The sequence below is a fragment of the Coregonus lavaretus genome (genome assembly GCF_964263955.1).
Source record: "Coregonus lavaretus genome assembly, chromosome: 39".
Taxonomy (NCBI): domain Eukaryota; kingdom Metazoa; phylum Chordata; class Actinopteri; order Salmoniformes; family Salmonidae; genus Coregonus; species Coregonus lavaretus.
The window spans coordinates 16,410,389-16,423,534 of record NC_140026.1 but is presented as its reverse complement, the minus strand read 5'-3'; the positions used below and the strand labels follow the sequence as shown (position 1 = coordinate 16,423,534).

The 13,146-nt window shown below is 41.1% G+C and overlaps 1 protein-coding gene across 1 annotated transcript in view; it reads left to right on the top strand.

The window, feature by feature from the left end:
* The window catches only part of LOC311112601 (adhesion G protein-coupled receptor L3-like), a gene marked incomplete at its 5' end in the record, with an annotated part of 228,768 nt that overhangs the window by 163,069 nt on the left and 52,553 nt on the right, over positions 1 to 13,146 (top strand). The window contains 2 exons of the mRNA XM_084155747.1: positions 4,104 to 4,309; positions 6,977 to 7,153. Coding sequence (XP_084011873.1) covers positions 4,104 to 4,309; positions 6,977 to 7,153 — 383 coding nt within the window. The remainder of the gene's footprint in view (positions 1 to 4,103; positions 4,310 to 6,976; positions 7,154 to 13,146) is intronic.

The following is a 13,146-nucleotide window of genomic DNA, read 5'->3' as shown; positions in this document are numbered from 1 at the left end:
TTTGGTATGATGTTCTTACTGTGGAATGCAGTGTTTGGTTTTCACCAGGCATAATGGGACCCATCTCGTCCAAAAAGTTGAATCAAGTTTGCCAAAAAGCACCTGGATGATCATCAAGACTCAAAATCAAAAGTATAACTTTTTGGACGACATGGTTCCAGTAATGCCTGGCGAAAACCAAACTCTGCCTTCCACAGTAAGAACATCATACCAGACTGCATACTACTTTACAATGCAATCTGGTGAAGTGTGCTTCTCTCTCTTGCTCTCGCTCTCTCTCTCTCTCTCTGCGCTTGTGTGTGTTTGTTTTGTATGTAATGTGCAATATCTATGTAGGCTGAATTAGGAATTGACATGGCCAAATCATTCTTATACTGTTTATTCTTATACAGTGCATTCAGAAAGTATTAACACCCCTTGACTTTGTCCACATTTTGTTGTGTTACAAAGTGGGATTAAAATTAATTTAATTGTCATTTTTGTCAACGATCTACACAAAATTCAAACATTTGTAAAAAAAAAAAAAATGAAAAATATACTGTATATTGATTAGATAAGTATTCAACTCCCTGAGTCAATACATGTTAGGATCACCTTTGGCAGCGATTACAGATCTGAGTCTTTCCAAGTGGTGCAGTGGTCTAAGGCACTGTATCGCAGTGCTAGCTGTGCCACTAGAGATCCTGGTTCGAATCCAGGCTCTGTCGTAGCCTGCCGCGACCGGGAGACCCATGGGTCGGCGCACAATTGGCCCAGGGCAGGGGAGGGAATGGCCGGTATGAAAAAAATATATAAATAATAATAATGTATGCACCCACTAACTGTAAGTTCCTCTGGATAAGAGCGTCTGCTAAATGACTAAAATGTAAAAATGTATCTTAAGAGCTTTCCACACCTGGATTGTGCAAGACTTGCCCGTTATTCTTTTCAAAATTCTTCAAGCTCTTTCACATTGGTTGTTAATAATTTTTTTAGGTCTCATCATAGATTTTCAAGCAGATTTAAGTCAAAACTGTTACTCGGCCACTCAGGAACATTCACTGTCTTCTTGGTAAGCATCTCCAGTGTAGATTTGGCCTTTTGTTTTAGGTTATTGTCCTGCTGAAAGGTGGACTGTTGGAAAGAATACTGAACCAGGTTTTCCTCTAGGATTTTGTTAATTTTTTACTAAAAAAAAAACTCCCCAGTCCTTAATGACTACAAGCATACCCAAACATAATGCAGCCACCACTATGCTTAATAAAGAGAGTGATACTCATTAATGTGTTGTATTAGATTTGCCCCAAACATAAGACTTTGTATTCAGGACAAAAAGTGAATTGCTTTGCTAAAATTCTTTTTGCAGTCTTACTTTAGTGTCTGGTTGCAAACAGGATGCATGTTTTAGCCATTCAACTCTGTAACTGTTTTAAAGTCATCATTGGCCTCATGGTGAAATCCCTGAGCGGTTTCCCTTCTCTCCTGCAACTGAGTTAGGAAGGATGCCTGTATCTTTGTAGTGACTGAGTGTATTGATACACCATCCAAAGTGTAATTAATAACTTCACCATGCTCAATCTTTTTTGATCCATCTACCAATAGGTGTCTTTCTTTGCGAGGCATTGGAAAACCTCCCTGGTCTTTGTGGTTGAATCTGTTTGAAATTCACTGCTCGACTGAGGGACCTTACAGATAATTGTATGTGTGGGGTACAGAGATGAGGGAGTCATTCAATAATCATATTAAACACTATTATTGCACACAGAGTGATGAGTCCATGCAACTTATTTAGTGACTTGTTAAACAAATGTTATTTTTTTAAACGTATTTATGCTTGCCATAACAAATGGGTTGAATACTTATTGGCTCAAGACATTTCAGCTTTTCATTTTTAATAATTTTTAGTAATTTTGAAAAACATAATGTCACTTTGACATTATGGGGTATTGTGTGACTCTTTCGGTTAGAAGCATTGGATTTTGCAATTGTAAAAATTTTTGTCGATTTGTGTACCCATGAAAACTGTTTTCATCCGGTAACATAAGGAGACACAAAATGTTACGTAGGTACACTGCATTTCTGAGATCTCTATACAAAAAAACTGTCCAACAGCTAGATACAGGGTTCAAGTTTAATGTCTAATTTAACTGATTAATTATTAATATATGATATAACGACAACTTACATTGCCATAAATGCAAGGACAGAAAAGTAATGTTTTACAGTATGTGACAAATCCATCAAGACACCAACCATGAGAAAGGGTTAATTAAACAGGTTTTTAATCAACTCGTGAATTGTATTGAATATAGCTATGATCCCCTCTTAAATCTTAATGTAATGACATGGGGGAAAAAAATGGGCAGATTATTATCAATGACTTATAGACAGCTGAAACAAGTTGTCCAGTATAGGAAATCCTCACTGGTACCCTAGATTATAGGAAAACCCATGTCCAATGCACTGCTCTTACCGAAAACCATTGAGTTGCTGCATTTCTTACGCATCCGTTTGTCTGGTTTGAATCCACCCTTAGAAGTGGTATAAGTACCAGTGTCACCACTTGAACTTACATACCCGTTACATGGTCATTTCATAGTTTCCCTGGAATAACATCAATATAATGCCAAATGTGCCAAAAAAGTGTTGGTTTCAGGCAGAGGTGACCAACCCTCCTTGAGAGCTACTGGGTCTACATTTTGCTCCAACCATGTTATAACACACCTGATTCTGCCTACTATCAAGGTCATGGAAAGCAGCTAATTAGTAGAATCAGGTGTGTTAGATAAGGGCTGGAGAGAAAGCCTAGCAGATGGGTAGCCCTCCATGAGGAGGGTTTTCCATCCCCAACACAAGGTCTGATAAAGTATAGCGCCTTTTTACTTCAAATGGGCAAAGGAGGGTCCCTGGTTGCGCAATTAGTTGTGTTCAAGAGCTGCTTCTAACTGTAAAGAGGCTATTATACACAATACGGGGCTATCAATGGGAGCGGCGCTGACCATTTTTTGACTTTATTACTTGTTCATGCAAATGGACTAAGCTCTTACTGCGTGCTCACCGCTCTCCACTCGATGAATAAGCTTATGTCCAGCAGTGCTTCATTATATGTCGATGCGTTTCTGTTTCCCGTTCGTCGAGAGGTAGCACACAAATTGTTTTCCTTTCATCTCGAGTGAGTGAACCAAGTCGCAGTAGGAGGGGAGTGTGCTTTCATATCGGCAGCCTAAAGAAAGATGCCAGGAGAGAGATAAGGGAGTGGGAAAATATATAATGAAGAGTAACTGTTCCCTTTGTCAGTGTAGGCAATAAAGCAATAATGACATTTCATTGAAGTTGAATTAAATCGACCTCTCGTACCTACTAAGGTATTTGTTTCAGACTCAACACATTTATTGCTGTTGATACTGCTCGGAGCAGCGAATGCATTTAAACAATTTTCCATATAAGTTAGCCTAAATAGTTTAAACTCTCTAATCCTGTAGAATCAAACATCTAAAATGAATGAATTACGAATATTTGAATATTTGAGTATTACGACTATGTTAAGTTGCTGAGTGCTCACAACTATGTTGAACCGCAACATTTGACATCTGTAGGTTAAACTGTAGTGCATCCAATGCCGTTGTGCCCTTGAGCAATGCACTTAACCCCAAAATGGTTCCAAAGGTCGACTGGGTTTCTCATAGGCATTTAAACCTTGGTAACATCTAGCCTAGGTTTACAAACTTTCCCTTTATTCACAAAAAAAACCAAAACATTTTCACCAGATGGTCATTTTTCACCTTTGGATTTATTTTTATTTTCTGAAACTACTTTCCCTGCTACTTAAACCTTGGTTTGCCATGTTCAGTCACATGTACAATAGCATTCTATTATATGGTAAAATATGATGAATACATTTCAATAACACACATTCAGGCTATGTCAGTGGTGGCAGGGGCTGTCTCAAGTCTCAATTGCCTTAATGATCCTCCTCGCCTTAATCTCTCTGATCTGAAAGAGCTGAACAGGTGAAAGCCAGCCTAATGATGATCTTTCGCCATTTTGTTTTCACCTGTCACTGCAAACAAAGGGGAGGAGATTAGGAGAGGACTTTCAAGCAATTGTGACATTCTATTTCCTAGGAGAGATCCGGATGGCTTTCGTCCTGTATAAACACATCGGAGCCTACCTGTCTACAGAGAATGCCAGCATGAAGCTGGGCAGGGAAGCCATGGCCACCAACTACTCTGTCATTGTCAACTCTCCCATCATCACTGCAGCCATCAACAAAGAGAGCAACAAAGTCTACCTGTCCGAACCGGTCATATTCACCTTGAAACACCTGCAGGTACGACACACACACACGGACGTGTGCACACATGCACGCGCACACAAACACACAAACACACACACACACTTTGGGATTATCATGGAATTCACTACTAAACACCTTGGTGGACACACTTTTTTCTTAAAGGGGCAATTTGGGATTGGTACATCCATTTTGGACTTGTAAATGAATGAAGGAAGTCACCCCTTCAATTCTTACCTCAATTTCTTTGACAAAAAGAAAGCATGAAGAACAAAGAGTAATCTTTCTTAACATATTGATGATGCACAACTTTGTTTTCATTCATTTTCTCCTTATTAGTTTTAGAACAGAACAGTCTAACCTCGAAGGCTGAGCTGATAGCAGCGTTCTAGCTTTCTATTGGTCGTCCCTGGAGGCTGGTTAGTCATAGCCGGAGCATTAACTTCCTCCCCGACTGCATTATCTTCCCCTCGCACGACTCCCAACGGCGCCCCCGAGCCATTATTAGGCAGGTTGAAAGACCTTGAGAGTAACTTGTGTGTGGGAGGGACAGTTTGTGAGGAGAAGAAGCTTGAGAAAAAAATAAGAACAGAGAGTGAACGAGAAAGAGAGCGTTATAGAGAGAGGGAGAGGAACACTGAAAGAAAATATAAGAGAAAAGAGAGAGAGAGAGCTTATGTTTTTTGAAAATGAAACTGGAAATGTCACACTCTGGGTCAATGCAGTTATTACCGGGAACCACCTGCCTTTCACTTAATTCCTAATTTTGTCAGAAGACACAGTGCTAGAACTGTCTGAGGATAATGTAGGCCGCCGCCGCTTTCCTACCTTTTTCTCACCCCACTAATCTAATCTCAATAAAACAGTGCTCTTATATACACTACCGGTCAAAAGTTTTAGAACACCTACTCATTCAAGGGTTTTTCTTTATTTTTACAATTTTCTACATTGTAGAATAATAGTGAAGACATCAAAACTATGAAATAACACATATGGAATCATGTTGTAACCAAAAACGTGTTAAGCAAATAAAAATATATTTTATATTTGAGATTCTTCAAATAGCCACCCTTTGCCTTGATGACAGCTTAGTGTGCTCCTAATCTCAGCTCGTTACCTGTATAAAAGACACCTGGGAGCCAGAAATATTTCTGATTGAGAGGGGGTCAAATACTTATTTCTCTCATTAAAATGCAAATCAATGTATAACTTTTTTGACATGTGTTTTTCTGGATTTATTTGTTGTTATTCTGTCTCTCACTGTTCAAATAAACCTACCATTAAAATTATAGACTGATCATTTCTTTGTCAGTGGGCAAACGTACAAAATCAGCAGGGGATCAAATACTTTTTTCCCTCACTGTATGAGGGTGATTCTATATATCGCAGGTATGCACAAACTAGTGTGTTAATGTATAGGAGGACTTCTCATAGCCTGTTCCCAGATCTATTTGTGCTGTCTTGCCAACTCCTATGGTAATTGTCATGCCAAACACCACCATAGTACTTGGCTATACAGCACAAACAGATCTGGGACCAGGCTATACTGTTCTTCGCTCTAGTATTTAGTTCCATAACTATACAATTAATAGCCCTTAGATCAGAGGTTCTGGATCACTGGTCCCAGAGGACTGTGGCTGTCCTCTAGTTATTGTTTCGCTTCCTTGCCTCAGCACTTAATGGACTAATTAAAGTGGTTAATGGGACAGAAGGTCACCTCGTCTGGTTTTTCCACTCCATGCTGCACTATATCCAACTAGCCATTGGTTGGATGTGTGGAGGGGAACTCAATCAGATGGGAAATGTATATCTGGAGAAGATCTGGTGATTATGGGATGCTTCCCAAATGGCATCCTTTTCCCTATATGGTGCACTACGTTTGTCCAGGGCCCATATATTGCACTACATAGGGAATATGGTGCCATTTGGGACACAGGCTATGTTCCACAGTTACAGCTTTAGCAACATTGTGAGATGCAGCCAGATTCTAGCATATTGAGGTTTGGGGTTACACATGTCTGCTGTGGACAATTCCCTCAAACACACACAGCATTAAGATGCAATTTGAAGTGGTCAGGCAATATCTAGCTGCAAGAGATGGCGGTTTTCCACATCAGTTAAACTTAAAACCAGACCTATTTCAGACATTCATATGGGGCATTCGTATGCATCAGCACATTTCTCCTCTCACCCTTTATTTGCATTAAGCTCTAAAGTGTCTGTTTTAAAACGGGCGAGTGAAATAGCGGGAGAAGCTAGTCGTTAAGTCTGCCGCCTGGCAGAGAGCGGCGGTGGCGTCCATTAAACAGCGGGGCAGTCTATTGTCGCACAGTGAAGGTTAAAGCGAAAGGTCGAAAAACACAATGAAAGGCTGCTCCACCGCCACTCGCCGCCGCCATTAAACTAAAACCAACCGCCGCAGTGGGGGAAACCTGCACCGCCACCGGAATAGGGAATCAAGCAGATATTTCAGAGATATTTTGTGTTGAAATGGAGCACTGTAGAGTTATGCTGTTGTGGCGTGTCAATATTATGGGAGGCTTACCTGAAATTAGCTTCATGCGTTTCTGTTTAACCCAGCCAGAGTCTTGGCTTTTAGAATGGATGACTCAACCTGCAATCAATGTGTTTGTGTTTTTCCTCCCATTAGCTCCATTGTGCTGCTTGGGCTCATATGCTAATTATGTGGTTTGTCTCCCACAGCAATCCAAGGAAAACTTCAACCCAAACTGTTCTTTCTGGAGTTACTCCAAGAGGACCATGACGGGGTACTGGTCAACGCAGGATTGCCGGTTGCTAGGTACCAACCGGACTCACACGACGTGCTCTTGTACCCACCTGACCAACTTTGCCGTCCTTATGGCTCACGTGGAGGTCAAGGTAAGGCCTTTCACCGTCTCCTCATCCCAATCCATGTTCAGCCATTTTGTTTCAGCTCAGATCCAGTACAAGCAATACAAATTCCATGAAACCATACAACATTATATTGTGGCCATATAAATACTTAGAAGATGGATAGCTCTGTTTCGCAACCTTCACAGCAGCACATTCTACAATAAGAAAAGTGGCACTATTGAGTGGCACTGAGTTAACATCCAAATCGAATAGCTTTTTTTGTGCCGAAAGCATCCTTAGTGTTGAGTGTGCATTCAATGTGGGGACTGCCCTGTTTGGCCTTGTGTGAAGTAGTTGGAGAGTGTGGCTATTGCAGGAAGGAAATGTATTTGAAGTTTCAAGAGATCTTCAAGGCTTTCATTGAGTCGGCCGCATACCTACTTAGCTTAAAAGCATTTTCAATACCTGAATGAATGGTTAGATGTTCCAAACACCCCGATATTCGCAAATGGATGGATTGAAGGAAAATCCACATCTTTTTAACCCTTTACGCTCATGGGAATTGGCCTATGTGGATAGGGCTAAATATGAAAAGCATATGCATAAGCATGGTAGCAAAGGAAGAGTTTTAATATTTTGGGAACATTATAAGACCAAAGTTGACGACACGACAGTTCACAAGACTGAATCCAAACATTACACTGTTGATTTTATGTGCATTTTACATTTACTGTACTTTTCGCCGCATTTGTTGATAACGAAATCTGAAAATACTCTTGATACATTCAGTTAGTTACATGATAAGAATATTCCTAGAAAATGTGGGGTAGGTGCAACATAAGACAAAAACAAATTACAAGTTGAGTGAAAGGACTAACTGGTGTCTCCAAGTGCCTCTCCGAAGTGTGCACACTTCCTAAATAATTTCAATGCACTTTTATGGCTCAAAGAAGAGTCTTCATCTGTAAAGTGCTTTTTTTGCTCTCCTAGCTGTGCCGTTGAGGAACTAGAGCAAGCACACTTGTAGTTGTTTTGTTTGGAACGCAGCCCTGCATCTCCGCCATCACACAATTACTGTTCTTGTTTACGCTATCCAAAAATAGCCTATTTTAAATAGCTTTCTGTGTCAGTTGGGCATAATTTGAAAGCTTGTTCTATTGCCAACATGACTAGCTAAGTTATAAAATATGATCTGACAGTGTTAGGCTTTCACAGGGCATTTCAGAGAAACAGATTGTTATTTTGTTGCGCGTAGTAAGGACTCATGAGTGCATTCAGAAGTGTTTTTGGCTGCATATTTTCTTAACGATAAACAAGCATACTGGCTCATTCGATTCAGAATAACCCAGGGTATGACGCCATGTCATCTTGTAAATGGTACATCAAGCATAGTGATCATAAACGTTGACACTGTATATGACATGAGTTTTAGGATATGGAAATGTTAACTGCACATTTGGACTGTTTGTTTGGCTTGCTTACAGTGAGGGAAAAAAGTATTTGATCCCCTGCTGATTTTGTACGTTTGCCCACTGACAAAGACATGATCAGTCTATAATTTTAATGGTAGGTTTATTTGAACAATGAGAGACAGAATAACAACAAAAAAATCCAGAAAAACTAGGCCACTCCAGGACCTTAATGTGCTTCTTCTTGAGCCACTCCTTTGTTGCCTGGGCCGTGTGTTTTGGGTCATTGTCATGCTGGAATACCCATCCACGACCAATTTCCAATGCCCTGGCTGAGGGAAGGAGGTTCTCACCCAAGATTTGATGGTACATGGCCCCATCCATCGTCCCTTTGATGCAGTGAAGTTGTCCTGTCCCCTTAGCAGAAAAACACCCCCAAAGCATAATGTTTCCACCTCCATGTTTGACGGTGGGGATGGTGTTCTTGGGGTCATAGGCAGCATTCCTCCTCCTCCAAACATGGCGAGTTGAGTTGATGCCAAAGAGCTCGATTTTGGTCTCATCTGACCACAACACTTTCACCCAGTTCTCCTATGAATCATTCAGATGTTCATTGGAAAACTTCAGACGGGCCTGTATATGTGCTTTCTTGAGCAGGGGGACCTTGCGTGCGCTGCAGGATTTCAGTCCTTCACGGCGTAGTGTGTTACCAATTGTTTTCTTGGTGACTATGGTCCCAGCTGCCTTGAGATCATTGACAAGATCCTCCCTTGTAGTTCTGGGCTGATTCCTCACCGTTCTCATGATCATTGCAACTCCATGAGGTGAGATCTTGCATGGAGCCCCAGGCTGAGGGAGATTGACAGTTATTTTGTGTTTCTTCCATTTGCGAATAATCACACAAACTGTTGTCACCTTCTCACCAAGCTGCTTGGCGATGGTCTTGTAGCCCATTCCAGCCTTGTGTAGGTCTACAATCTTGTCCCTGACATCCTTGGAGAGCTCTTTGGTCTTGGCCATGGTGGAGTGTTTGGAATCTGATTGATTGATTGCTCCTGTGGACAGGTGTCTTTTATACAGGTAACAAGCACTCCCTTTAAGAGTGTGCTCCTAATCTCAGCTCGTTACCTGTATAAAAGACACCTGGGAGCCAGAAATCTTTCTGATTGAGAGGGGGTCAAATACTTATTTCCCTCATTAAAATGTAAATCAATTTATAACATTTTTGACATGCGTTTTTCTGGATTTTTGTGTTGTTATTCTGTCTCTCACTGTTCAAATAAACCTACCATTAAAATTATAGACTGATCATTTCTTTGTCAGTCGGCAAACGTACAAAATCAGCAGGGAATCAAATACTTTTTTCCCTCACTGTATATGACATCAAAGCGGTATTTATTATAATCCTCAACATTCATCTTTAAAAATACATCGAGTCCTCTTAATTTACAGAAATTCCCTCACTCAGACAACAAAAACTTGCCCAATTAGCGGGAGGGATGGGGGCAACTTCTGCGTGCGGTGCTCAAGTTCGGAATGGCTGTGAGTCAAAACCCATACAGTGCTGTGAAGTGCAGAGCCTGAGCTCTGACGTCGTGTATTTTACAATTTTAAAATTTTAGTCATTTAGCAGACGCTCTTATCCAGAGCGACTTCCAATTAGTGAGTGCATACATTTTTCATACTAGCCCCCCGTGGGAAAGGAACCCACAACCCTTGCATTGCAAGCGCCATGCTCTGCAAACTAAGCAACAGGAGGGCCAATGTTAGTCATTGCGTTCCAATTTAGGCGCTTATCAGTGCCCAAATCTGCCATTTTTAACCCGTATATGGGTATGAGTGTTAAAGGTTAAGTTGTGTGGTCAGGCTGGGCACTGTGACAGTATGAACAATCACATTGACATATTCTGTGTATAATTGACCAATAACGATTAAGATTGTATTGATGCACCTCCTAAAATATGTACAGTTGAAGTCGGAAGTTTACATACACTTAGGTTGGAGACATTAAAACTTGTTTTTCAACCACTCCACAAATGTCTTGTTAACAAACTATAGTTTTGGCAAGTGGGTTAGGACATCTACTTCGTGCATGACACAAGTAATTTTTCCAACAATTGTTTACAGACAGATTATTTCACTTATAATTCACTGTATCACAATTCCAGTGGGTCAGAAGTTAACATACACAAAGTTGACTGCGCCTTTAAACAGCTTGGAAAATTCCAGAAAATGATGTCATGGCTTTAGAATCTTCTGATATGCTAATTGACATAATTTGAGTCAATTGGAGGTGTACCTGTGGATGTATTTCAAGGCCTACCTTCAAACTCAGTGTGTCTTTGCTTGACATCATGGGAAAATCAAAAGAAATAAGCCAAGACCTCAGAAAAAAATGTGTAGACCTCCAAAAGTCTGGTTCATCTTTTGCTAGCAATTTTCAAACACCTGAAGGTACCACGTTCATCTGTACAAACAATAGTATGCAAGTATAAACACCATGGGACCACGCAGCCGTCATACCGCTCAGGAAGGAGACGCTTTCTGTCTCCTAGAGATGAACGTACTTTGGTGCGAAAAGTGCAAATCAATCCCAGAACAACAGCAAAGGACCTTGTGAAGATGCTGGAGGAAACAGGTACAAAAGTATCTATATCCACAGTAAAACAAGTCCTATATCGACATAACCTGAAAGGCCGCTCAGCAAGGAAGAAGCCACTGCTCCAAAACCGCCATAAAAAAGCCAGACTACGGTTTGCAACTGCACATGGGGACAAAGATCGTATTTTTGGAGAAATGTCCTCTGGTCTGATGAAACAAAAATAGAACTGTTTGGCCATAATGACCATTGTTATGTTTGGAGGAAAAAGGGGATGCTTGCAAGCCGAAGAACACCATCCCAACCGTGAAGCATGGGGGTGGCAGCATCATGCTGTGGGGGTGCTTTGCTGCAGGAGGGACTGGTGCACTTCACAAAATAGATGGCGTCTGCTAAATGACTAAAATGTAATTGTATGAGGAAGGAAAATTATGGGGATATATTGAAGCAACATCTCAAGACATCAGTCAGGAAGTTAAAGCTTGGTCGCAACTGGGTCTTCCAAATGGACAATGACCCCAAGCATACTTCCAAAGTTGTGGCAAAATGGCTTAAGGACAACAACGTCAAGGTATTGGAGTGGCCATCACCAAGCCCTGACCTCAATCCTATAGAAAATGTGTGGGCAGAACTGAAAAAACGTGTGTGAGCAAGGAGGCCTACAAACCTGACTCAGTTACACCAGCTCTGTCAGGAGGAATGGGTCAAAATTCACCCAACTGATTGTGGGAAGCTTGTGGAAGGCTACCTGAAACGTTTGACCCAAGTTAAACAATTTAAAGGCAATGCTACCAAATACTAATTGAGTGTATGTAAACTTCTGACCCACTGGGAATGTGATGAAATAAATAAAAGCTGAAATAAATCATTCTCTACTATTATTCTGACATTTCACATTCTTAAAATAAAGTGGTGATCCTAACTGACCTAAGACAGGGAATTTTTTATAGGATTAAATGTCAGGAATTTGAATGTATTTGGCTAAGGTGTATGTAAACTTCCGACTTCAACTGTAGGGTTGTTGTTGTTTGTTCTTGTGATTTTAAGTATACCACTCCAACACTCATATCGGAGATTACTTTACAATATATTTTATTTTGTCACATTGAAGCAAATATATTGCTACTTTATGTTTTGTTTATTTTGTTGTTTATTTGTTGCCGTCTCATTACCATGAGAGGTCACCCAGGGGTCATGACATATTTCAGCTGTTCCTAATTTTCTAATGTCTTCTCGTTCCCGAACCTCCACCCCTGCAGTTTCTGGGGGGAACAAAGACTGTCATGAAAGAAAGATTTAGCAAAAGGGTGCATTTATTTTCAAAGCGTTTATTTACTTATTGCGCCTTAATGCTCGCTTACCTGGGAGAAAATATCTGTATGTTCTGTCATTGCTCTGTGGTTGCTTCATCATCGGTTTTAGCCTTTTGGGAAAACAACCGAAAGAGAGATGAGAAATAGAGGTTTGACAGACAGAAGCAAAGCGAAGATGTGAGAAGGGAGAAAAGGAGTGATAAAGGGAAAGAAAGAGAGGAAAAATATAATAAAAGATGTATAGGACTGTTTGACAGAAGAAAAGTAGGGAGAGAGGGAAAGACAGAGAGAGAGGATATATAATGTGAGATGTGTAGGATTGTCACATGAACGATTGGCCTGTAATTTGCGCTGTGTGGCGGTGTGAAAGTGGCACTGTTACCGGCGATTCTCAAGGGAGAGAGAGATGGAAGGGATTGTTGGCCAGAAAAGAGAAAGATAACTTCTGTCACTGAAAGTTTGATGGCCACGCTGCTGATGGCCCCAGGACCCCAAAGGCGTCGAGCCCTAGTCAGTGAGGAAGGAGGACTCTATAATGCCTGTCCCAGTGGGTCCAAGGCCATGTAACCACAGGCCCTTGGACCTCCCTTAGCCCCCTCCCCTCCAACAGTCTGCCCCCACTCCCAGCCAACCATCCCCTCTGGTCTGGAGGGGTTTACCCCTAGTGAGCAGGAGTCACTGTTTGTCACTCAGCCACTTGGCTTGGGGGACCTAGTG